This window comes from Trematomus bernacchii, unplaced genomic scaffold, assembly GCF_902827165.1.
Source record: "Trematomus bernacchii unplaced genomic scaffold, fTreBer1.1, whole genome shotgun sequence".
NCBI lineage: Eukaryota > Metazoa > Chordata > Actinopteri > Perciformes > Nototheniidae > Trematomus > Trematomus bernacchii.
This window is the reverse complement of record NW_022987547.1, coordinates 6678206-6705023: the sequence shown is the minus strand read 5'-3', so window position 1 is coordinate 6705023 and position 26818 is coordinate 6678206. Positions and strand designations below refer to the sequence as shown.

Sequence of the window (26818 nt, the reverse complement as noted above, 5' to 3'; positions counted from 1 at the left end):
CTATAGCTGATTCTCTCACTGAAGTAGGTTCTCTACCGTTACCCATAATTCATATTCATATTTTTGTCACATCCCCAAAACATTTTTCTCATGTGGCCCTTACCCTTTCTGTAGTAACACATACAAAACAAAAAAACAAAACAATCGACAGTGAAAAACATGGTGTTCTATTTTCATTAAAACAGCCAATTATACCCATTCCCAGGAAATTGTTTCATAATGCTTTTTAGTGGTGGTGAAATAAGTGAAACAACAATGTACCAAATACTAATTTGAAAATGAAGGTCCAGCATTCTCAGTTTGAGAAAGATAATGATTAAAGTACAGAGCTATTTTAATTATATCTTTATAAGTTTGACAATGTTAATATATTATTTATATTATTTATGTAACATTTTCCATAATCTTTACATTTACAATAAAATCCATGTTGATTATGTTAAAGATTTATAACAACATTTTATTTTGAACATAAGGATGGGATGCACAGAACATAATTATCTTTCCTTCAAGTCCAAAACTAATAAACATAATGGTTCATCATCATCAAAAAATTCAATTGGTTTATTGTAAAATGTTAACAGTCACTGTAAAAATGTTGTCCAAAAATAAATTATGAGGAATGCTACTTCTTTCATAAATATTACGTATACGTTGCTCTTATCATTCATAACCAATTATGTTTACAAAAAAAGTGTTTGTTTACATAAACCGGGCATGCGCAGACGCGACTACTTAAGCCCCTCCCCGAGCAGTGACGTGTGCACACAGGTTGCACAAGAAGCTTCTAGCTGCCCTCTACCCAAACTGCGACATTCGTCTAAATTGTCAACATGGCGGGTACCGTTGCTAAAACATGTCTCAGTCCTCTGGCTCTTCTCACAAGGAGGCTCTCTGCTCCGGAGTTCATCACCCAGTGCTGCTACCACAAGAAGGTAAAACACTTATTCTAGCCTCACCATGGGGAGAGTTCACTGTAAGCTAGCTGCTGTTTGGCTGATGTTTACTCACTATTACCACTAGCTTTGAGTAGTAGCGGCTTAAATGGAGTATCATGAGAAACGGGGTTACATTGCTCATACAATTAGAAACAGCTGGTTAACCACCGACAGCGTTATGTTAACAACATTGTTTCATGCTAGCTTGTCAGTAAATCAGGACGTCACTAATCTAATCAGCTGGCCACTGCCAACAATTTAATACTTGAATTACATCTGATTAATGAGCTTTATTCAGAGTGCTAGAAACCTGCAAATCTTCTGTTACATAGCCTTCCTTAGGAAAATGTGTGTTTGTTCTTGATGCAATGCAGCATCATAAACATGTCTAGTTAATCCACATGTTCAGTTTGGGTTTCATTGTGCAATGTGATCCTCTGATGCAACATGGAGAGAGAGTGATATAATCGATTTATAATTATAATATTGGTAAACGGCATCTCTCTAAATGTTTAAAACTGCGAAGGCCTATACCTTTTGTTTCACGTGCTTTTATTTGCTGTGACGTACTTAGCTTTACATTTAGCATAATGGTTCTGCATCTTCTAGCATTTAAAGATGTAAACAAAACATATCCTTAAAAGATCATAAAGTAAATTGTTTTAAATAAGCAATTCTAAACAAATAGTTAAACACATTTTTTTTTAAAGGTCATACATTTGTGTAACTACATTTTGAGGACAAACAAACACAAACTTACTATAATAAAGGGTGCAAATGTTGGCTTTTTTAAAGGTTATTTTGTGATACAATCTCATACACTTTATGTTGTGTAAATCAGAGTGACTCAGCAGAATTAGGGGGAGGAGGGCAGGATGCAGCAGTTTATTTAGTTGACATTGAAATCTGGTCCTAATCTGTTTATTCCAATGTCTCTTAAGTAATGGTCAAAACGTGCAGTTGTATAACAGAGATGCTCGAGAAAGATGCAAAAGCCTCCCAGGATACATTTATAACAGTATTGTGGAATAATGTCATCAAACAGAATCAGAAATAATGTATTTATCCCCAGGGTAATTTGATTTTGTAAAAGTTGTTCCATTTTCCACAATTGTTATGTCAAATATGTTTTATTTTTTTATGTTTTATTGTGAACTTGCTAAAACTGAATTTGACATTTCTCTCTTTTCTTTCTGTAGGTGGTGGATCATTATGAGAACCCAAGAAATGTGGGCACACTGGACAAAAACTCCAAGAATGTAGGGACTGGTTTGGTTGGCGCTCCAGCCTGTGGAGATGTTATGAAGCTCCAGGTAAGTTTGTCACTAAGCATGGATGGATTACACCCTTTATTTATACACACAGCCATTAAGACTGATTTATATTCACACATTTAAAAGTACTTGGAGGAACGACACACTGTGCACAGAGAGATTACATTCGTCTTTACCAAGATGATGGTACTAAGTCTTGTCTTATTTTATTTATTTATTTGTGCATTGCTATAAAGCATTTCCCTAGTTATTTTTTAGAAACAACACAGAATGTAATTTAGTTGAACAGTAGCAGGAACCATTATGGTAAGCCACTGATAAAAAAAAAAAGGGGAATTGTTACCTGTACGTTTAAGAACAGGATCATTATCATTTACTTATACAATGGAGTACTTTCTTCCTTTGGCATTTAATTAAATTCTCATTTGGACAGATTGAGGTGGATGACCATGGGAAGATTGTGGATGCCAGGTTCAAAACGTTTGGCTGCGGCTCTGCTATCGCCTCCAGCTCTTTGGCCACTGAGTGGGTGAAGGGGAAATCTGTGAGTGTACACATTAAGGACACTTGTCTGCCTCTGGAGATTGTGTCCTGCATTTCTTTTTATCCTCTTTTGTTCAAGTGTTGGTTACTTTATCTATGTGCTTTTCTTTTAAGGTGGACGAAGCTTTGACAATTAAGAACACTGACATTGCCAAAGAGCTCTGTCTTCCACCAGTGAAACTTCACTGTTCCAGTAAGTTTTGAGAGAATTTCTCATATTCTTCCTTTCCAAACTATTCCACACATGTATGTATGTATATCTAATATATATGTCTTTCTCCTCAGTGCTTGCAGAGGATGCCATCAAGGCTGCCCTGGCTGACTATCGCCGCAAACAACAGGACGACCAGCAGGAGGCAGTGAGGGCCAGCGTTTAAACGCAGCGCCTCACAGTGAGCTGGGTGACCACTGGTTGCTATCTGCTGCCAAGAGGAGAAGTAGTAGTAGTCCAACATCCTCAATTCCCTGCAGTATTGATGAGGCACACCTAATATGTTGATGCATACCATCGTCAACCCTCGTAGCAGTATAACAACAGGTTTCCTGTATTAGTCCGTGCTCCTCTAACCCTGCATACTGTATCGTATAGCCTGTCACGTAAACGCACAATGTAAACACTTTTTGGGCTGTTGATACAAAAGTGAGCCTTATTTTTGGGATTGTGTTTGGGGTGTGATGGAGATAATGATGAAAGCTAAGAGCTGTATCCTATATGCACCCTAAGCACTGACCTTTTGATATGCAATAAAGTAAAGTGGCTTGAAACAATGAAAGGGTCCATTTGTTTTAAGTGTTATTTATGGTTGTTTAGTAATCCTTCCTTGACAGTCTGCAATAAAAGTATCTTGAAACCAAAACCTCTTTTTGGGAAGTGGTTTTCTTTACCGGTCTCATTTTAAACATGTATGTACTGATCTGTCAATACTTTTGCAGAAGTACATAATATTTAGGACGTACATTGTTTAAGTTATTATACACGTGCTTAGCAAAAAGTTCTGAACCAGATTTTAATGACGGTAGTTTGTGAGTCATGTTTGGAATATTGCAGGAAATAATTTTCTGAGCAAAGCAACAGCCTTCAGCGTGCACCTTCCCTGCACTTAATATTAACATGCAAAAATGGCTGTGATTGAAATGTGGTGTTTTTTTTAAGTTGAGTGATTGTCATTCATGGAGTCAAAGCTTTAATGTCAGTTTTCAGAATATTCAGAAGGCAGTTTTCTCTCCTGCGATCAGCTGAAGTGAAGCAGAGTCATTGTGGATAATCATAGAGGACGGCCGGAGACTCCTGCCAGTCAAAGGCTCCTGTGGATCCTCTTCTTCTGGTGGATTCGTCTCGGGGCCTCCTGCTGCAGCTGCTTCACTGTCAGAAAGCTCACACAGCTCCTTCTCCTCAGGGAGAGTTGGAAGCAGCTCCTCCAGGATACTGCCATCTGCCTGAGAGCTGTCAGGACTCTGGTCTGCTACTTTCTCACTGGGTTCTCCTCCCTCTGCAGCATCCACACCTTTATTTGGTGTACGCAGCCTCTTGGCAGCCATCATGATGTCCGCCTGGAGCTGCTTGTGAGAGTCCACTGGCTCACTTTCCTGCTCGGGTACGGGTTTTTCTGGCACTTCATCAAAGATCTTAGCTCCTCCGGTTTTGTCCATGTGGTCCACGTACATTTTTGAAGGGAAGGCGGACGGGTAGTAGGCATTGACTTTGCGCTTGCGGCTCATTATGATTGCTCCACAAATAATGAGGAGGACAAGAAGGATGAAGGAGCCTCCGACAAGTATAAGGAGCATGTTCTGCAGCAGAAAGTCCACCACTTGAGTCAGAAAGTCAATTTCCACATGGACGGGGCCAGCAGGTGTGGTCTGGTACTCAGAGGAAAGGTGGCCAGTAGTTTGATACTCAGAGGAAAGGTTGCCAGTGGGCAGAGAGGAAGTTAAGATACTGATTTCTTCCACATCTGTACTTCCTTCGAGAGGACTGTAAAAAGTTAATGGGTTGGCCAAGCTGCTGCTGATGCAAAACACCACGCAGAGACCGAATAGATGAAGGGCCATCGGGAGCATGGTTTCCCCTCAGGATCTGTAAATAACAGTGAACGGACATGTCAGTGCCATATGTGAAGATACTTTTCATACCTCATGTATTGACTTTACATGTGATTCACAGAGCTGAACATCTGTTTTTATGAAACCTAAATGCCTGGTAATCCATTTAAAATAAAATGCTGCATCCTGTTCTAAAGGTATTTCCTGAATCCTCAAAGACCTTTCTTAACATTTGGCTGGAAGGATATTCCCTCCACTAAAGAAAGTTGCCAGGAGTCACATATCTATGCTCAATTGGCAAGTGACACCACATTTAAATCGTTTTTATTATCAGTTGTATTTGTCTAAATAGTTATATTGATTAGTTCATGTTCTTTTCTTTCACAAAAGTTGCAAAGGCCTTCTGGTGTTGGCCAAACATATACTAAGCTCTGTAACTTAAATGCACATTAATACATATTGGGATGATCACACAATGATAAAAAGCATTGATCCATTTGGTAATACATCCATAAATACTGCCTCTAACCAATATTCTATACTGTACATATCTCTGCAGCATATCCTACGGTGGCCACCTTTTACGCAATTTCACCTGATTGTACCTTGTTACTTCTTCATCAAAAATGTAAAGAAATTGGCTTTATTATTTTTATTTTATTATTGGCTGAACTATTAGAAACAAGGAGTGTACTGAGCAAACATGCTGTAGCAGAAACCCAGTGTACAGAGTTACAAATATTAAGAGCATATTTTCCCATTTAACCGTTGTGGTAATGGCTAGCATATATATTAGAAAATACATTAAAACAATGCCAAATAAAACCAAAAACTATCTGCATGGATATATCCTGGAAGAGGTACGAGTGTTAAGGTGTTTCTGTCTTTCAATTTGGGTGACCTGACCCTTTAAACCCTGCTGTAATGTTTTAGTTGGATCACAACCAGCTCTCTGCTCAGTCTGTGTGCAAATTGGCTGCAGCTCCAACACTGTTATCCTCATGCTGCTCCAGATGTGTGCAAGCTGGGCTACATGAGGCTCAATCTCATCCAGAAAAAGGGGAGTGGGATGTATTTTATTTTCAGCATTAATCACAAACTTAACCCAACCAAATGTCTGAGCAGCCAGACACATACACACATAAGGCATACACATGGAAGAAATTGTCCCTTGCTAAAAGGAACTCTGACCTAGATTCTGACTTGAATGTCGTACAAAATATTGTCTCTTGACTTTTAATAGCCATTAATAATACTTCCTGAGGGTTGATGCTGCCCTGAATGCATCATGATGCCGTCACATCAGCCACTTTAAATGACCAATTCCAAGAAACCTCCAATGTCTCTCCAAAGAAAACATTATCAAATGTTGAAACATTTTACTCACCATCCACTGTGGCAGGAGAAGTCTCTCTGTTGGAATCCCCTCTGAGGGATGATGTGTGAAACCGGTCTGGAAAAAATAAACTGTGAGGGACAGACAGCACGGCAAAGAGTTGCAAATGCTCGGCGAGCCACGCCACTTCTGTAAGTTTCAGATTTCAGGCTGGAGGTTTGTCTGGATAGTGCCTCTCCACTGTTCTCCTCCCCCTTCAGCCTCCCAGTGAGTGTCTGAGCTCTGCGGCCTTCACACAGATTGTTCTTGTTAGGTAGGAGTTTATAAAGTGCTGTGGGGGCAGGGACCCTCTCCTCCACTCTCCTGTGAGGCTAACAAGATGTGCATGGCATAGACATAATGACAATGAAAAACATCACAAACAAACACTGGAATGTCCTTAACTGCAACATGTGTTTCTCCTTTTAATATCTCTCTCCATGATTTCTGCAGGAGAAGCCTCTCAGTGACAGTCTGGCCTTATCTTCAACCTCAGCCTCTGACAGTGATAACTAACAGCAGGCCCGCTGAGGCAAAGAGAGTCAGAGAGCAGATTGTAAGAGTGACCGGCTAATGCAGGAAGAGGTTCATGTTTCCTGTGCGGACAAACCCCCGTAACAGTCAGGAGAAGGGGGATTTTTCTCCACAGGAAAGCAATTAAACTCACAGTGTGTGTGTGTGACCACTTTAGGGGGAGTGTGACCGCCTATGAGAGGGCCATACAAGTGATTGTGTATGTGTGTGAATGCATTTTGGCCACTTCTGCTGTGTCTGAGATCAGGCAAGACAAGTCTAGCTTTATATGGTCATTAGGAGCATGAGATGATGTCCTGCAAACTCCAGGTTTACATTTGTCTCAGCTCTGTTGATAATCACCAGTGACTGTTTCAGTTGCACATAGCTCACTGTGAACACCCCCCCCCCCTAATAAGCATTTAGGGCTCTGTTTTCTTTTTACAGGAAGGGAAGTGAATATGAAATCCAGTCCAGCATAGGAGAGAAGCCTTTCATAAAATAGGGAACTGACTTATTTCAAAGAACACAGTTTTATTGTGACTGTTTACCGTTTAGAGACACATGAGGACTTTAAACACCTTTAACATTGAACAAATAGCTGTTGTTTTCACTGGAGATCATCATACATTATTAGCCCACAAGTGTTTCTTAGTCAATAAAGTATAATCTTTTTCAAATAATTTCCTTAGAAGGTGTTAGCCCCAATTAAAGCTGTTTGATTACCAAATAACAAATTCCCATTCAATTAAAATATAGTGTAACTAAGACTCTTATTTAGGTATTACATTTAGTAGTACTTTCAAGAAATTCATTTGGATATCAGCACAAAGCTAACAAAGTAAAGAGTGTCAGAACATTGTTTCCATGTGTCCCAAAATAGTACCAACTAACAAACAGTATTAGGTGATACCAAGCCAATGTTAAGCATTGCCAAACTGTTAAATGAAGCATTATTTGAATAAGTTATCATAATATACAAGCTGCATCTCTGCACCCGGATAAACAAGGCACATACAGTTTACCATCAATCATACAGTGAAGCCCTAGTGCTACCAGAATAGCATCTGTAAACTGAACAGTGTCTGTGAAGACTAATCCCTTGACAAAACAAGCCTTCCTGTCTCCTGTTGCTAAGTGAAATACCGTCAGGGCTCAGCTCAGGATGTAAAAAAAAAAAACAGTCTTTGATCAGTGTCTTCATCCTGAATTAACTTAAAGTCTTTTGTGGGCAGGTATAAAAATATGCAAAATGTCATAACTCTTGCCTAGACATTTGATGGCCTGGACAAACGCCAGATATGCTTAATGGTGCATTAACACGAAACAGTGACTGTTTTGGTTTAGTTTGTGGTTCCTGTCTGTTCCTTCGCAGCGACAGAGAACGCAGTCAAGCCAAACCACCAACATCCAACCGGAAGCATGACTTCATGCAACTGTTTTACAGAGATCATAACCATCAGTCCAATCTGAAGTCTGATTTTAATAATAATAATTCACTCTAAACATAGCGGTCATTATCTGGAAGGAAGCTGCTGAGAGTGAGGTTGTCTCCTCCGTCCTCATCGCTGTCGTCCGCACCGTGCATCACCAGGACTCCGTTAGTGACTGCATTGCGTTGCCTCGAGTACGTGTAATCCCTTTCAGGCAGCAGGGACGAGATGCAAATCATCTCTGTGGACTGTGGAGTCTTCTTCACTTTGTATTTCCTTGATGACAGCCTGGTGCAGAGGATGATGGTAGTAACCATGAAGAAAGTGGCCAACGCAGCCAAGGAGGAAATGGCGATGAGGCAATGCTTCACCAAGCCCCGGGTGGAGCAGGGTTGGGCCTCGATGCTGGACGGGCTCTTTGAGACTTCACAAGGTGCTGTGGTAGTTACCGGAGTTTGTTTGGTGGTTGGAATTGGTAACCTTTTGGGTACACAAGCAGGAAGGGCAGAGGCATTGGTGGTGGTGGATACATTGGTTGGGGAGACATCGGTGGTAGAGAAGGTGGATGGGGAGACATTGGAGGAAGAAATATTGGAGGTAGATATATTGGATGGAGAGACATTGGTGGTAGACACATTGGTTGGCGAGACTTCGGTTGTAGAGATACTGGAGTGGGAGTCATTGGTGGGGGAGACATTGGTTGAAGAACCATTGGTTGGAGAGACATTGGTGGTGGAGACCATGGTGGTGTACACATTGGTGGTGGAGACATTGGTTGGAGGGACATTGGTTGGAGAGATGGTGGTTAGGACAATGGTGGTGGACACATTGGTGGTGGAGATGGGTAAATCGGTGGAGAATGAGTTGGTGGGGGACTCAGCAGTTGACCTCAACCCTGCTGTGTCAGGAATATGTGATGTGGAGATGGGTGTTGTCTCAGAAACGGGCTGAGACGTAGAAGAAATCTCAGTCATGGTGGTGGATGTGGAAATGGTTGTAGTAGAAGCTGAGGGACTGACGAGGGTCTGGGTAAAGACTGAACCCTGAGCAGTATTAGCAGGAGAGGTGGTGTAAGACAACTCGGATGATACTTCAAGCTTATGGGTGGAGGTAGGCTGCGGCGAAGACTTTGCCAATGCTACAGAAGGTGTAGCACTTATATCGGTGGTGGTGGGTGATTGTTGATGTGTCTGATCCTCTGTAGGTTTTGCTGCCTCTGAGATTGTGGTGTGGGACGGATGTGCTTCCCCTGAGGTTGTGCCCTCTGCTCTGGAGGTTTGAAGCAGTTGTGGAGCTGAGTCGCTTGTTGTTGCTGCTACAGAGGTTATAGCAACCAAACCAGAGCGGTCACTTCCGCCAGTGACGATTTTCATTTCTACAGTGGGCGTCACAGTGATCTCTGCTGGTGCATTTGTAACTCCTGTAGGTTTGTGAGTTTTAATATGACGTACATGTGGACTGGTCATCTGCTTGGTTGTCTTGTCTGGTTCAGGAGTTGAGTTTATTTCTGGGATGGACACACTCATAGACTCCATAGTAAAAAGAATTGAAATTCCCCACAGTAAGGCCAGATATGTTTTCATGTTGAGTAGCACCATTGTTGTTTCTGAAATGACAGAAAGGATTACAATTTAGCTTTGTTGATTTAACTTGACATTGTGGTAAAAAGACACAAAAGTAGAAAACATGTGTCATGTGTGCGATAGTGACATCTTATGAGGACATGGTTATGCGTCTTTCTCCACACCCATTGCTACATTTTTAGGAAAAAACAAGAACTACTGCATTTTGAGAGTACATTTGAAACATATTTAAAAGGAGTCTACACAAACAGAATCTACTTTCAAACGTTCTTTTATATGTAAGTGGTGTAACCTGAAGCAAAGGTTACAAAGTCAGATGTATGAAGTAAAGAACATATATAAATTAACCTTCTTTCAGTGAATATCTTAATAGAACAAAAAGCCTTTGGAGAGCAAGTTTAAGACGCTATTCTACACCATACACTAAGATATTAACTGGTCAGTGTCTTACCTCGATTAAGCACAGGGATGGACGTGACGGTAAAATCAGACCAAAGTTCATCTCATTTCAGCCTCTCAAGAGAACATACATCGAGCAGACATGCCGTCTGTAGCACTGCATGATAGAAGAAACAGGAAATGTTCACACACCTTTTTTTTTTTACGGCTATGTACATTTTCAGATACTCAGATAGATACAGATACAAACACTCCCCTTAGAAACGCGACACTTCAGTTGCATCAGCAAGGAAGTCAAATGTATCAGAAGAATCTTTTAATCTCCTCACATCAATTCAATTTTTCAAGATCTTCTATCTAACATTTTAAGAAAAAATGTCTTACCTCATTATTGGAAAAGTTAGGGGGAGCTCAGGTTAGGATGGTTGCTCTGCTTGTACTGATTTACGGACAAGTACTTTTTATAAAGTAGTAGGAAGTACTCAGTTCTGTAAACAGATCATTCTCGCATGTCAACTTCTGATCACACTTCTGTTTAAGATCGTAGCTTAATGTCATGTGGGCAAAAAACTACCCAAGGCCACAGTGAAAGATCATCAGCTACACAAGAACAATTCAACAGATAATCATTATAAGATTGATTTAGTGCTCTGGCTTAAGGACATAGCAAAGACAGAGAAAATGCACGGCTTGGACTCACCCTTTTGTATCCTGTGAGGAAAAAAGAGATGTTCAAGTGTGGCAACTGTAACTGTCACTTCCTGTGTCACTGAGTCATATTGAGATGTGGTTGATAGAAAAAACACTGTTGAGGTTTAGAAAATAAAAAAAGTGATATTAACTTCTGCTGCTTAATAATACCGAAACTCTATATTTTCTGTGTTAAGTGTCTCAATGCTAAAGATCATACTATACAAAGGACCATAGCTACTAATGACAGAAGTCATGTCCACAATTTTGTAGAAGTGCATTATTTTGTCTTAAGGAAAACATGTTTTTAAACTTGTTACCTTTTAATGACTTTTTCAGGCCTATATTGAAAGAAATGAGTACATTTGCTATTTTCGTCGTCATGATTTAATTCCGAAATTAGTGGAGACAAGTATTTTTTAAGCATCATGCAGAGAAATCTGAAAAAAGTCAGAATATCTTGTTAAAACTGAAGCTGACTTCACACCTGATCAAATGTAAAAACAACTATTTGCCACAGCAGAAGAGCCAGTGTTATCCAATCAACATTTAAATCAGATACGTACAGCTAACTGAAAAGGACTCGAGTCCTGGGTGGAGGTTGGGACTGAAATTAAGTTTTATCTAAAACAATTAGTCAGTTGTCAAGAATATGTATCAAGTCCCACTGACACACAATAAGCTAAACACTCGACCTATAGGGATAGAGATGAATGAAAACTGAAGCAATATAAAGAAAGAAAAAGAGTTCTTCCTGTGTAAAATCTTTATTATGTGCACAGAACTGTTTGTCAGGGGTTCAGTGAAACACAAGCTGGGTGAGTGGTCCCTTCCCAAGACCACGTATGCACTGCAGAGGGCGACTTCAATTTGACCCTCAACAGTGACAAGAGGCACCACTACATTTTGCACAACATTTACACCATATAGATGCAACCCCCCCTCCCCTCCCAAATAAAACCCAATGTTACATTTCAAGCCCAGAAGACCAGGAACAAAACGTCTTAAAATAATTCCTCCACATTCATAAATCTGATGGTTATCAATGAGCAAACTGGTGGGAGGAAAAAAGTTCAACAGCTATTTAAAAAAATCCAGCTCGACTAAACCAATCTACCAGGTTGTGACTGGAATGTACGACAGGAGAACAAATAAATGTAAAAGCAGTGCATGAAACCGCACACGACTCATATTTGGCAACACGAAAAATAACAATGGAAATACTGATGCTACAAGTTTTTGAGTAGTAAGTACAAACTTCACATAAGAATGTTTTACCACAATAAAAAAAAAAGAAGTTAAGACTTTATCCTTAAAACAAAAATGTCTTTTCTTCAGAAGTGTACACAAGCTTGGAGAGTTTTTCCTTTTTCTCGGTGTGTGTCGGGGGAAAGTGTGAAATGGGAGACATGATGAGAAAAGTTAATCTTGGAATGTAGGGCTTGGTCTCATCGTGGGATGACACCAAGCCGAAAGCCGAATCTTAAGGATTTGGCCATGACTGACCCCGACCATTCGGTTCCTCTCCAAAAACAGCAAAGGGGGCGGCGTCTTACATCGAGACCTTGGACACCTGATCTTCCAGTCTGGCGATCCGACGGTCTTGGAGGATGACGCGGTCCCTGAGTGACTTAAACTCTCGGAGGACTACTTCCAGTTTATCTTCCATTTTCTGGTCCATTTTCTGGTCAAAAATGGAAAGAGATTTAGTCAACTTCTTAAAAAAACGTTTTTCAGAACTTTACTGTCTATTTTGAGGGGTCATTTTCTGTGTTTAATCTATTTCAAATCACTTTTTGTTGTTAATCTGGAAAATGAGCAGGGATATTACAGGCAAGGAAGCCCTACAGCAGTTACCATTTTTCCCTTGCTGTTCTGCTGAGTCATGACCCAAATACCAAAGTAAGTGCTGATCCATAACTTTAGAGAATTGTTCCAACCATAATAATTACTGTTAATGGGAGAGTCCAAATGTCAGCAAAAAATGCTGTAGGAGAGTTTAAAAAGTGCAACACTTTTCATTCGAGGAATAAGTAATAAGCACTTTTAAGAAGCTAGTTATATATAAAAACTTAAGAATGATAAAAGGAACAATAAGTGGGAAAAGACATGTTGACACTCACTACTGAGGGCTGTGGAGAGACGTGCTTCTTCTGGACAGTGGGGGTGTTTTCTGCTTTTGTGACTGGCTTGGTCTCCAGGGCGTTTGTTTTCACCACCTTTAGAACCCGGTTCTTCGTGGAGACGTAGCCGTCCTTGAGTGAGATCAGGAGAGGACCTCCGTTCTTCCCAGCGAACCACTCCTCCCCCTCCAGGGCGGGGTCAGGGCCGGACGTATCGGGATACAGGTCGTCCTGGAACAGATCCGACTGGGCAGGTGGAGAGGACACAAAACATGTCATGAGGAAATGAAGACAGCGGGGAAAATGCATACTTTATTAATTAATACCAACACAGACTTACCTTACGTGGGACTGTCATGATGATGGGTTCACATTTTCTCTCATGTAATTTGTAAAACCTAAAAGAGGATTATTGTTATGTTAATAATATTATAAACAGCAACTGCAACATGGAAACCTTTAAAACAGACATTCAGAGACAGAAAGAGTAATTATATACATTTCAACCTTATTTTAACAGAAAAGATCAATTATTTAAATGTATATATCGCAAATGTATTATTGTATGTTTAAAAACGATAAAGACCCTGTTTAAAAAATGAAAAAGCGTTTTATACTGTGTGCGACTCCACACATTTTTTGAATAACAATAACATAATTATTGCCATACCTTGCAATTTCACATTTGTTGACATCCAGGCCTCTTTTGGGCATGTATCCCATGCCTCTCTGGGGCTCCTTGGTGGAAAAGGTGCTGAGGTAGTGAACATACGGAGCCTCGTCAGTGATCTCAAAGTACCGAATGCTGCTGTCGCCCTGAGGACACACAGTCACAACTCAAGTCAGTTTTACAATTCATTGATTATAAAAAAAACAAAAAAACAAGAGGTTCTTTCCAAGGCTGCTCACCTTTCCACACAGGTAGACTACGCTGGTGTCGGGGTCATAGAAGGGCAGCAGGACCCCGTTACTGGAGTCCATCTCCTGAACACATATTGGCTCATCCATGTTGTCCTGGAAGCAAAAGAATACAGTATTTGAAGCAACGTTTCATTATGGAGGACCTTTGAATTGCAGGGCACCAATCTCACCTAGAGACATTGGTTTGAAAAAGTACTTAGATATTTTTATAAAGTAAAAAGCAGTGTACAATAAAATAAAGTATCCTATACAAGTATATTTAGCTTTGGTTCTCCTAAAAAAAAAAAAAGAGTAGTAAAAGGTTTAGCCAAAAATGTATAAGAACAAATCCTATTCTGCCAATACATTAGAAAGTCCTTGTTATTGCAAGTGGAAAAGTGAAATGAAGTGTTGGTGTTTTCCTTTGAATTTAACGCCCCCAGCTGGAGCTACGGTGTTATGAAAAGGAACATTTGATAGTAAAAAATAACCCTCAACCCACATTCAGGCTGAACATGAAAACGGATGGAAACCCCTGACAGTATTTGGGTTTGTATTACAGCCAAGAAGCTGCAAAATGCAGGTTCTACAATAGTTCAAGAAGTTAAAGTTTAATATGGATAGCTGTGTTTATGTGATGTATCAGTGTGTTGTGCTCAGGATTGAAGGAGATCCACTTCTCTGACGTACAGTTTTCCACAGGGCCAGTTGGCGTTCGCTCATGCGGCTGAATCCAGTGGTGAAAATGTTTCCGTTTGCTAAAAAGATCGCTCTCATTGGCCGAGCTCCTTCGTGAGCTTTGTCCTTCTCCTAAAAACAGAAACACACTCGTCAGACTGGGCAGCCATGTTTGTATGTGCTTTGAGTCAAACTCGGGGGGGGTTGATTCTGGGAAAGATTATTCTACAAGGGAAACATCCAAGCCCCCAAATCCCCGCGGCGTTTCCACTTACCGCGACAACCTTTTTTTTACGGGGGTCGATGACGCGGACCTTTTTGTCCTTGCAGGCGGTGCAGAGCAGGCTGCCATTGCGGCTCCAGCTGACACTAAAGATAACATCAGGGTGCATGTCCTCCAGGTTGATCATGGCCTCTCCCGTGCCCACATTCCAAATGACGATCTGGTTGTCACAGCCTAAAATGGACACATGCAGCACAGCCTGACTACACACACACCACTGTGTCCAAGGGTTATTTTAAGCACCCTACATCACACAAAGCAACACAACAGAAGGCCCTCTGTGAGGTGATTGGTCCGATTTGGAGTTCAGCTGTGCACAGTGGACAAATGGCAGACAATAACCAAAACAGTATTTCAGTTTGAGAGCAGTGGGTGTACAGCTGAAGGTTACCTGCACTGAGGAGAACGTTGCGAGCGTTGGGATGCCAAGCCACGATGCCCACCCTCTTGGAGTGGCCCTCTAACACGACCACCGGCTGGGAGAGGGGGGTCTCCAGCCCGTTCTCAGGGATCTGCCACACCTGAGCCAGAAAAATGAACAGGTTGCATACCAGACACTAGACAGAGAAAATATTTCCACTAAAATAGTTTAACAGTACTCAACTGAAGAGTGGACTACAGACAATATATTAAAGCTTTGTCTAAATGCTGATATTTCACCCCAGTTTAAGCTAGTCCCACTAAATCAAAGTGTTTTTTAAGATTGTTTTAAAAGTGATATTACTTTAACATTAACATATCTTAAGGTTTGGGACCCTCCTAGATGACAAATTCTGTCTAACCAGATGTTTTAGATGAATACAAACAATCCCACTTATAAGGAATAAGCAGCTCTGGGTTTTTTTTTTAAACCATGCACCAAAAACATTAAATTCCCTAGCCAAGGAGATGCAAGCTTTGTGACTATTTTAAACGACATATGAAGACACGCTTTATTTACAGCATTGCCTTAATCTAGCTCTCGCTCGTCCTGTTAAAGTGGTGTCATAGATGTTGTATGTTTTCATGCCTTCTTTCTGCTGTTACTTTTGAAAGAGGCTATATAAAAAGTAAAGTATATTATTATATTTGAAGTTTGGAAGTGCTTTGCTTTCACAGGAAAACGTATCTTTGTTCGACATGGGCTAAATCAGCATTGGCAACAAAAAAAAATAGCTACAAAAAGACACTACAAACACCCTATTCTGGGCAAAAAAAGCTACACAGCATAAATACAAATGCTTCTAATGGGAGATATCTGGTGTGTATATCTATCTGTTTCATCTCTTTCTTTGATCCAGCACAGATCCTTTAGATTAGAACACTGGGATGTATGCGTCTCTCTTTTTGTCATTTCTAACTGTTAAAACAAACATTATATAACAGAAAAAAAAAAAAAACTCAATGCACATGTGATCGTGTTGAGATAAAGCGCGTCCTTACCATGACCGTGCAGTCCTCCGAGCCGCTAGCAATGACATGGTCATTATGAGGACACCAGTCGATGTCCAGCACTGGGCCCGTGTGACCGCATACTGTGGGGTAGGACTTGTCTATACGGCCAGACTGTGAGACAGAAGACAACTTTGTTACAGAGTGTGAGCTGCGTCCTCCTGTAAACTGATATCAGTCAGTGAGATATGAAAATGACTGACGGACAGGGCTAATTGAACTCATCTATGAAAGTTATGTTCAGTCCTCTGCAAGACTACAATATATTTACTAACTCTGTATGACCGTCAAATCCAAAATTCATCATTATCTGTTGAAATTATTTGCTAAAAACACAGCACTAGAATAATAGTTGTACTAAAAATACACTCAGAAGTCGAATAAATGTATTTTTACCTCATAACATTTGAAAATAAAAGAACTAAAATGTCAGCCAATATTTCCCAAAGATCAATTGTATTTTATTGTATTAGTTTGTGGTGGTTGACAATGTGAGGAGAGAGGGGCACTCACTAGAATCACAAGCTAAACAACAACAGGAAATGGCTTGGTGACATGAATACATATAATCCTTTGGCCTGTTATGACCCCGAACAAAATTAAATGAAAGGACACAATAAACCCATTTGAATGTCTTGACCTCATCCAGTGTCATCATGTTGTCCACCTGAATATCCTAAAGTTATAGCAGAGGTAGGATATACACAGAAGATATAAATCAATTAACCCAGTGGCCTAAAATAAGGACGCAGCACCCCTCCTCTCTGTGGGTATCATGTGTTCAATGAGTCAACAGGAAACTCATTGGATGCCTTTACATTCAGGCAGATTCAAAACATTGATTATCTGTGGTTTTTACTATAGATATGAGCCTCAGGGATTGGTAGGTCACAGCAGCATGGTGCACAAGGTCTGCTGACCAAGAACTAGCCTTTAGGATTAATTTGCTACATGCACTGAATGCTATACTGTTACAGTACAACCCTTGTTTCTATGGGTAAGCATCACAACCACTGTGTCCTATTTTGATGACAAGTGACATGCAACTATTTATTTCTACTTGACAGTTAAGGGCCCTATGTGTAAGATTGAAACATGTCAAATCAGAACCACAAATCTTAGAAAAACCCAGGACTAAATACATTTAAACTCTTTATTTTTGTGTAAGCTTGGACCTCACAACTCAACAGTAACAGCCCTTCAAAATATCAGTTTTTAATGGAAATTAGGAGGTGTTCCAGGGCGCCACTCACTTTTTGTAGAGGAAGTACAAGAAAGGCTCCTCCCCCGCTGGCGTCTATGATGATGGCGACAAACTTGGGGTTGACGGCACAGAAGGAGCTGTCCCAGGTGACTCGGGACACACGGATGTCATCGTAGCACGCGTCGTTCCTCACGGCCTGACCAAAGACATGACGGAACTTGCTCTGTCGCACAACTCGCCGCAACATATCTGTACGGAGAAACAAGAGTAAAGTAAGAGGGACAGTTTTGAATGTTAAGCAATCAAAACCATTCTCATATACAAGAAAAAGATGTGTTACCACAATAAAAAGTGGCAATTTTCCCACAGAAATTGATGTTGTAAAATCTGGATATGAGGATCTTTCTGTTAAAATTAAGCCCACCGAAGAAACCTTGGGGTTAGTTTGGTTTACTGGGAGCACACTTTGTCTGATCTGAGATTATACGTATCAGCTGTGACTGAGTTTAATTCGTGCATGCAAAGGAAATAAATCAGCATTACCTTCTGGCAAACATTTGAGCTAAACTATTCATGAGACACATTTTTACTGCAGCTGTATTTACCTCTTTATCTAAATACAGATAAAATGTTCAAGTTCTGCAGAAATGGTTGACTCAAAACTTTACCATATAATATTTTACACTTATATATAATGAGGAAATTAACAGTACCAAAAAAGGTCTGCGATTACAAATATTGCACAGCATTAAACAGCAATGTTGAAATAGTTAAAGGCAGAAGTTCACAATATATATATATATTTAGAGATATTACTTAATGCCATCGAAAAAACTGTAAGTACCGAAAGCATAATACTAATAATAAAAGTGCATTAAAAAATATACACATGTATTTATAATTTAAATAGGAGTGTAGACATGCTTAATTTACAGCAACTAGATAAGAGCACAAATGTACTTATTATTAATTTTTAGGGTACTTGGTGCTGCCTCTGAAAATGTAATTAAGTTGCAGAACACAAATCTGCAGCCTGGCAGTTGCTACCACAGAGCGAGAATCACAATCAGGCAGAAAAAAAGGAAAAATGTCCAAGGCACGAAACAGAATTGCCATTGGATATTGGACTACATATTTTAGAGTTTACTGATATGATTGCAGGAAAGGGGTTTACTTTGCATTTACGAGAAAATGCCTGCAGGGATGTTTTACTTTTACCACATGGCCCTCTGCTGAACCAGAATTCTTGAAATTATCTCAATTGTTGATATGCATTTAATGATCACATTGTGGCAAAGTGCGCCCGTAAGCATGTTCACCTCTATTTTCTTCAACTCTTGTTTCTGCTTACAGCTTCAAAAAACATTATTCAACTAGACTAGATAATTGGTTTCACTGCAAACTCTACTGCTGACATTTTGAACGTTGTAAAGATGGGATTTGCAGCTTAAACATGGAAACCAAACACTATGTGATTCTCCTTAAACTTGTCTTGTATGGTCTATTGTAAATCCTAAAATATGGCCTTAATACTTGAAGGTGATTTTTCATCATTTCAGTTGCAAGCTATCATGTGTAATTATGTGGAATAAATAGTGTCTAATTATGCTGCCAGTTTGAAGCGACATACTGAGCTGTTATACAGGCTGCAGGATTTTCCCCCAGTGATAGCACACCACCTGCTTCTTCACATTCAGACATGGGTTTTGTTTTGAAAATGGAATGCTGAATCAAAGCCTTTTCGATCAGATAAAGAAACATGGATTAGCTTGTAAATACTTAGTTTTCTTCTATTTTTGTAATTGTTAAATGTTTAGGAAAGGTACAATTATTGGAATTCAGCAGAAATATTCACACAGGTGTTTTCAGTTAGTTCACCTAATTCAATCTGTTTAAGGACAGGGTGTGTACAAATTGTTTTTGATTAAACATACATCTTTAAGGATATTGTGTAGAATATGAAGTCAAAATAGTATTTAGAAAAAAAAATGTATGTTGTTTTCAAACGAAACCAATCCGTCTGATGCAAATAAAGAAAATGGGCACTAATAATTTAACGTCAATCATCATACCATTCAATGTCAGAACACATAACACCTTCTCATAATATAGACAGCTATTTTGCATAAACAGAACTACACTTGAAGTTGATTTTATGGCAGTTTCCTCTTCCTACAGTACACACACAGCATACCAGTACAGTTGGCATACATTCAGCCTAAAATAAACCCACTTTCATCTGTAACTATTACCATTTAGACATGACTATTTTTATGAATCAAATACTTGTCGTGGACATTCGTTCATGTTGCTGCAGGACTGCATGATGCCTGGACAGCAGAAGACTACACACGAGAACAGCTTGTTCCCTCAGCAAATATCAGTGCTACCACAATTTAAAATATGCATCTGACAAAATGAGCTGCTTCAGCCCCTGATGCCGTACATTAGTGCTGTTACCATCCAACTCACAGTGGGGCATAACAGAGTGATGGTGGACTGCCTTGTTTCAGCAGTTAGAGCCTAGCCCACTGCTTTGATATTATTTGTCCAGTGCAAGCTGAGAAACAAATTAAAGGATATACAAATATAGTCATCCCAGCAGGAGTCTGGCATATCCTTGTCTTTTAGTTCACTGTTTAGACAACGCGATTAAATGGGAGGACACAATTAAAGATGCAATCACCATCCCTTCACCCAACCTTAAACCCTTTTTATTATGCTAACATGATGCATTTTTTTGCAGGTTTATGCTGAATAAACACAATTATCCAATGGAGGTGGAAACAGCTGCACTGTGCTAACGTTAAACAATGGTTGCTAGCTAACGTTAGCTGATACCACAAAGCTCGATGCCCCCTCCTCTTAGTTAGAACTTGTCGCTACAAACTCAAATATCACATAACGAGGCTCATATGTGATTAAAAACTACATTGCCATCATGGTGGTACAGTACTTTAAGTAAAGACAGTAATAGAGTGGGAAACGCTGTGGAAAAGCGTTGGTTAGAGATAACTTAAGCTAGCTATGCTGGCTAACGTCCCTGAAACAAGGGGATGGATCGTGTATGCAGATTCTTGTGGTGAAGCTCCAGATGTGACTATCACTTGTAAACGAAACAAAGCATGTGGCTCATTTGAACGTTTGGATGGGTAACAAATGACTTGATAAGTAATGTGAAGTTAAAGTTGTGAAGATAACCATGGACCGGGTTCCGCCGCACTGCCCCGGCGGCAGCTCGGCAGCTTTGCCGGGGCTGGTCCCGTCTGAACAGCCGCTGACACACTGACACTTTACATCTCAAACAAGGAGCAGGCAACCTTAGGGGTTGTTTCTAAAACAATTTCCACACAAGTAACAATAAGGCTCATGCATGTTGTCAATAAAGAGCTGTCCTGGTACTATACATTGTGCTTTTTATGAATGGCTGCTCCACTAGCCTGCCACTGTGTGTTATGCATCCGAACCATCCGTTAGCTAGGTTAGCCACCTAGCCTAGCTGCTAACTGTTAGCTGCGGTGGACCGCGGCCAGCTGACGCAAGTGCAGATATTTCCACCAAAGGTTTTTGGCTGCTCCCATTCTCAAACTCCTCCAGCGAGTTAATGGATGCTGCACAGCCCCGACCCATAGATAGCATGCAAAATGCACAATGTAAAAAAAGACTTTGTAGGCTTTCTTACCTCCTAAATCTATGCAAGATTTTCGTAAGCACGGGGGTAATCAATCACAACACATGAATCTGGTAGTTTAGGCGCGCCCTTATCCTGCAGGACGTTGCTCTAGTATCCCTTGTCTCCACAAAAAAAGATCAACCGCTTTGCATTTATTCCCCTTTCTGACTGCAAATATGCGGCCCGGAGTCTCTGTTTTAAATCTGGAGGTGTTTCTGGATGCCGGTTGATAAATAGAGCATCCCCTGTCTGCTTCTCACCTGCGGGAGACTAGCAATCGTCTACTCTCATCGTTATTACATTCAATAGGATACGACCGACCACGGCACATGCGCAAACGGAAAGTGAGATTTCATTTCCCAAGGCTGTGAATGGGGATGGGGATGGGGCTGCAGGAAAACCGAGTTTTGGCTACCTCCTCGTGGTTTCTGAAGAATACCTACTAAATGATTGGATTTTTGTTCAGCTATGCAAAAATGTGGATTTTCATTGCCAGGAGCATCTTTTTTATCATGGTCCCTTCCCTCCCCTCCCCCCAGTCCCGTCCCACCCTACCCCAGCCTACACTGTCAAAACACAATAAAGAAGCCCCCCTATAGTCTGTTATGCACCCACACATCCCAAGTACTCATGGAAATCTAATAACCAGTCCTTCTTTTATAATTGTCTCTATGATTTTACAGGACAATTTGCACTCTTTAAATGCAAGTTTTCTAAAATTCGTATTAGCTTATTTTCTTTCATATTAATGCTGTTTAATTATCCAGCCTTTCTTAGCCGGTCTTTCATTTTGTGGAATTCGAATGTCTGTAATAATGTCAAAATAGCACTAAAGTTAATCATTTAACTTGCAACAATTTGACAAAAACTGAGACATTTCTTATTTTTTCCCCCAGGGCTTTGGTTTATTTTCAAGGCCAATAACTAACTTTCACAATTATTGGCCAACACAGATGAGAAGTCCTAAAACACATACAGCTACACGTTTTCAAAAGTCTGGCAAGTGGAACTTGGGATTGATGTTTTTTTTGGTCAAACTTCTATACAGCCGCTAATGTGACAATACATATTTTTTTGAGTAGCCAACTTTTTGGTGCATTCTTATGTTAATGGCCTTGTGAATTGGACTGAAATTAGAGGATATACTATCTGAACAGTTCATAGTTATTGGGTAATCATAATCTAATATTAAATCAGCGCGACTTTGCACAAGTAGATTGACATTTTATTTGACAAAAATCATGACGACATTAATATAACAGCTTGTTAAAATCATGAATGAATGGGAAATGTTGTTAGAAAATGTATTTGCATCTCTCTTCACCTGACTTTTCTTAAAGGTCAAGGAGTTTTGACTCTGTCCCGGTATGCATCAGCAGAAAGCGAGGAAACCCCATTGACAGTTTCCAAGACATTCACAGTGATTATAATGATAGACAAACACATAAATACTCTTATTTACACCTAGGGGTGAATGTGAGTCTCCAGTTTTCCCTAAGCTGCACTTGTCTGGGATGTGGAAGGAATATGTGGTTAATGCAGTGAAATCATTCATACTGCACACACACACACCATGACCCAGATTCAAAACCAAGCACTGTCATTGTCGAGAGGTTCAATTTGGATGGTTGATTCATTGAAAGGAAGATGAAATATTGATTTATTGTTACTGGATCACAGTTCAGATATGAAAACCTTGTTTTGTTTTATATTAAATTACTCTCCAAACCAGACAAAAAACAAGGATCTTGATCGAATTAGACTTGAACATTTAATATGTTGTATAACAAAACATCCTGGTCTTGCATAACCGGCGGAGCATGAAAGCATACATCAGCTGCTTTGAATAAAACTGTTAAAAAAAATTATGAGCTAAAAGAGGCAACAAATATCCTTAAAACTCAAATAGAAGCTGTCGTTGCAGTTTAAAAATCAATTGAAACAACTTCAACTGTCTCCCCATTCATAGGAGATGATTTCCAAACATGACAATTTATTTTTGGAGGTTATTAAACTTGTTTTGAGTTGGTTCCAAAGAAAAACAGAGAATACTTTAATTAAAGTTGTACCATGATATGTGAAATGAAATGTTTTTCACATGACAGTCTGTGGTATTCATTCTGTGGGAAGTACCCTGTCATCCTAATATAACACATGTGCCTTTGTGTGTATGAATGCTTTGATAAACCATTGAGGTAATAAAAAGATCAGAACTGATGACATTTCAAAGTCCTTACCTTTCTTTGGAGGGGTCTGAACTTCTGGTGGCCTCTCTTTGGTTTTCTTTGGGACATCAAAGGTATTCTTTATTTGGGATACTTTCACACTTGGACCCTCTTCTGCCACCCGAACCTGAGCCCTGGCTCCTTCAGGTTTGACCCTGGCTGGATTTCTCTGCATTTGATTTTTTTCTTTGATGATTACGGCTACAGGTTTGTAAGATCCCACCTCACTGCCACTTCCTGCATTCCTATCACTACTGTGGTTGTCTCTACGCCTATCATGGTTTTCCTCGCTGGCTCTTTCAGATGGGAACTCAGGGTAGATTTCTCTTTTCCTGGAATTAGCATGATTTTGTCTTTGGTTTTCACTGTGTGATGTCCCCTCATGTGTGTTAAGAGTCTCTTTTGACGTACACCGATTGGGGGGCTTGTTTGCAACCGGAGGAGCCGAGCTTTTGAATCTGGATCGTCTCTCCAGGAATACTCTTCTCTCCATCATGTCAAGGTTTGGCAACTCTTCATCGGGAGACAGCTTTGCCACACGGTCGCAGTATTCAAAGTCGATCATGCCTCCGTACTGCTCGTCCATTTGTCCGAGCGAAAGGTGCTCCCATGGGCTGAGATCGACAGAGAGCCGCCGTACATTAGGTGGCACCTTGTAAGTGCCCTTTTCATCCCACAGCAAGCACATGTCCTGATTAGTTGAAGTGTAGCACGGAAGATTGTTAAAATCAAAAGTGTGTCTCCTCTTGACCCTCTCCTCAGAACGCAGATGATCTTTGCCTCTCCTTTGCCCATTAGTAGACTTTAACTGTGCAGTTTTGAGCTTCATGAATGGGTTTTTTGGTTTTTTGGGGACAGGTGGAGGTGGACCTTTGACTTTGGGCTTTTCTTTTGGTACAGATTCATCAACGTTTACCATACTTGTATCGAGTTGTGTCTCTGATGTTTCTCTCTCAGGCATCATACGAGTCAAAGCTGGAGGTGTGATGACTGCAGAGAAACAAATGAGCTGTCTCTCCTTCTTTAAGGTTGCAACCTGTATCTTTTCCTTAAAACCTTCATTGTCTGGCAGAGGACGAGGGATTAAATTGCATTGTTCCTCTGAAATTAGTGGATTGTCTTGCAGAGGTGGTGTTTGGCTTTCCTCTTTATTGCTACATAAACTACCTGCTTTGGCCCTCCTAGAGACAGCATCAGAAAACCTTCTCTGATGGGACTGATCTACATGTGCTTTGTTTGCATTCAATCCTGAATATTGACTTTCTGATTCTCTTAAAGAATGATCCCCTTTTGACTTCATATCTCTCTGTCCACGCGGCTCCTCCTGTGCAATAAACTGGCCTTCTTCATCAAGTAAATCTTCTTCATCATTGGTGTTCTTTCTCAATCTTTCCGCTGAGATGCTGTTGTTTTGTGTTAACAGTTGCTCCTTATTACCGTTGGTAAAATCGTTCCCCTTGCTGTGGCCATTCTGGTTTTGCTCCCTCTCTGCTCTTCCACTCCCAGTTGTCTCAGTCTGGGCAGCAGCTCCAACATGACCGGCTCCTTTTAGCCGACACCTGCTGCCTGTCACTTCAGCCGAATGTTGACCCATTTCCCTCTCAAAACAGACTTCGGCTGAACCCTCTGCATGCGCTTCCTCACTGTCATTTATGAGTGAAAGGGAGTCAGATCTTCTCCTGCTTTTCTTCTCATTACCTTTATCTTGACGGGCATGCCTGGAAGGTCGTGGAAGGTTATCGTCACACGCAGAAACGTCTCCTCCAGCTCTATTTCTATTAGCGGATTGAGGCGCCTCTGTGTTTATCCTTTTCCCTGAGGCTAATTTATGTTCCCCATCAGATGTCATCCAAGTCTCATCCTTGTCCAGCACCACAAAGTCCTCCTCATTAGTGGAATCGCATGAGGCTGTCCGAGTGTCCGGACAGAACTTTCTATGACCAAGTTCGGATTTCTTCCCATTTCCCTGCTCCTCCATAGCTGTAGTCACAGTATGAATCACCAACGTACTCCTCCAGCCTTGACTTTTGTTTAAAGTTGGACTTGTCTCCTTAGGGCTCAGGACAGTTTTTGACTTCTCTGCAGTTGGAGTGACACACCGGCTCTCCTTGTCTCCTCCCACCATTTCTCCCTTGGTGTTCAGATGGTGCTCCTGCTGACCCTGATGTCTGATTGGCTGCCCAGTTTGGGGGTCTGTACGTGCAGAAGTGACAGGGAGATCCCCTTGGTGCCCAGTGGCAGGGCTGCTCCCACCATGACCCAGAGGGGTCGCAAAACTGCCATCGTCCTGATCTCTGCTCTCATCTGGTCGCGCCGTCTCCGACTGCTCTTCAGTTTGCCCCGACCAATCAGAACTGTCGAGCGACTCTTCATCTTTTTCCGACAACTTCTCCAGCTTTTGGCCCATGGTTGTTCAATCTTGGCATTAGGAAAAGAGAGAGACACATGTCAATACAATGATGTCATGAGGATGGATTGCCTCACCATCCCAATGTCTATTTATAACCATCTTGAACTTTTCTCTATTTTTGTATATGCTTCTATACTGCTCACGCTTGCCCTTCCATGCCCTCTCTATCTATCTCCCCCTATTCTGTCATGGAGGAATGCTGTGGTGGCTATAATTAAAGCATGGTCGGACTGCTGCTAGTGAGTCAGGAGGCCAAAAAAGAAACGAGACAAGTGAGATAGGAGGTCAGCTGCCAGGTGCCAAGGTCAAATAAAACACTAAGAGAAAAAACAGGTCTAATCTCTTTGTAAACCAAATGGATATGTATTGAATGACACCAAAGGCCTATTTATATGATATGTGACTATCTAATTCAGTAAACATGTCCCCTCAGAGCCAGCACACTGTGAGACATCACGCACTGTCAATTACTGGTTTGGAGACAAGGCGTGTTTGTGCGTCCCTTCAAACTATCTGAATGTTTATCTTTGTTTTGGTTACACAGTTTATAAAGGTCACCTACAATACATGATTCAAGTCACAAGTGCTTTGACTTCTGATCCGAATTGTTTGTCAGGAGGATGAGGGATTATTGCAATTGGAAAACAGCTCAACTGACTTGGACGTGGCATGTGGAATCAGAGTATTTTAAGCTTACAAACAACTGAATGGACACATGTATTGTTGCTTGCATCAGGTGGGCTTTTAAGGGGGACACACTTAAGTCGATGTAGAGTCCATGCTAATGCTAATGTGGTTTGCTTCTTTCATCAGCTGACAGCAGAGTGAGGACAGAGAGGTGGCTGAACCTCTTCACCCTGCATCTGCAATCATGTGCTCTGCTGCTTGAGCTATTTCAAGCCTGACGGGCGTTGAGTGACACTTCATTTTTTACAGGCCCGTCTATTTAAACAACTTGCTCGTCCACAGAACATAAATTAAATGATTAGCCTTTGGGCTTGAATTCTGTTTATTATGGTTCTTGTTGTATGCACCAGTCTTTCTTAACGCAGGGAACTTATAGTTGGAGATGATGTTATAGCAACTGTTATCTCTGAACA

General features: G+C 40.7%; 4 protein-coding genes across 6 annotated transcripts; 1 reads left to right on the top strand and 3 right to left on the bottom strand.

Annotated features, from left to right (window-relative positions):
• Positions 1-723: 723 nt before the first annotated feature.
• LOC117476502 (iron-sulfur cluster assembly scaffold protein IscU-like) lies at positions 724-3612 on the top strand. The gene is made up of 5 exons (XM_034123097.1): positions 724-935; positions 2138-2251; positions 2646-2756; positions 2870-2948; positions 3041-3612. The coding sequence occupies exons 1-5, from the start codon at positions 834-836 to the stop codon at positions 3130-3132; spliced, it is 498 nt and encodes a 165-aa protein (XP_033978988.1). The 5' UTR covers positions 724-833; the 3' UTR covers positions 3133-3612.
• Positions 3613-3747: 135 nt separating this feature from the next.
• On the bottom strand, positions 3748-7035 carry tmem119b (transmembrane protein 119b). The gene is made up of 2 exons (XM_034123096.1): positions 6186-7035; positions 3748-4832 (listed from the first exon to the last, which is right to left on the bottom strand). Exon 2 carries the CDS (start codon positions 4814-4816, stop codon positions 3962-3964), a length of 855 nt encoding a protein of 284 aa, XP_033978987.1. The 5' UTR covers positions 4817-4832; positions 6186-7035; the 3' UTR covers positions 3748-3961.
• A 165-nt stretch (positions 7036-7200) lies between these two features.
• selplg (selectin P ligand) lies at positions 7201-10823 on the bottom strand. The gene is made up of 3 exons (XM_034123095.1): positions 10486-10823; positions 10154-10258; positions 7201-9725 (listed from the first exon to the last, which is right to left on the bottom strand). Exon 3 carries the CDS (start codon positions 9715-9717, stop codon positions 8188-8190), a length of 1530 nt encoding a protein of 509 aa, XP_033978986.1. The 5' UTR covers positions 9718-9725; positions 10154-10258; positions 10486-10823; the 3' UTR covers positions 7201-8187.
• A 699-nt stretch (positions 10824-11522) lies between these two features.
• LOC117476270 (coronin-1C-A-like) lies at positions 11523-23674 on the bottom strand. 3 transcript variants are annotated; one of them, XM_034122666.1, is made up of 11 exons: positions 23321-23674; positions 17460-17659; positions 16198-16320; positions 15167-15296; positions 14768-14949; positions 14505-14624; positions 13824-13928; positions 13585-13730; positions 13255-13312; positions 12915-13160; positions 11523-12475 (listed from the first exon to the last, which is right to left on the bottom strand). In XM_034122666.1, the coding sequence occupies exons 1-11, from the start codon at positions 23481-23483 to the stop codon at positions 12344-12346; spliced, it is 1605 nt and encodes a 534-aa protein (XP_033978557.1). In that variant the 5' UTR covers positions 23484-23674; the 3' UTR covers positions 11523-12343. The 3 variants fall into 3 exon arrangements, with proteins under 3 accessions (XP_033978557.1, XP_033978558.1, XP_033978559.1); XM_034122667.1 differs by lacking the exon at positions 23321-23674 and adding an exon at positions 21093-21397; XM_034122668.1 differs by lacking the exon at positions 23321-23674 and adding an exon at positions 20612-20680.
• Positions 23675-26818: the final 3144 nt, after the last annotated feature.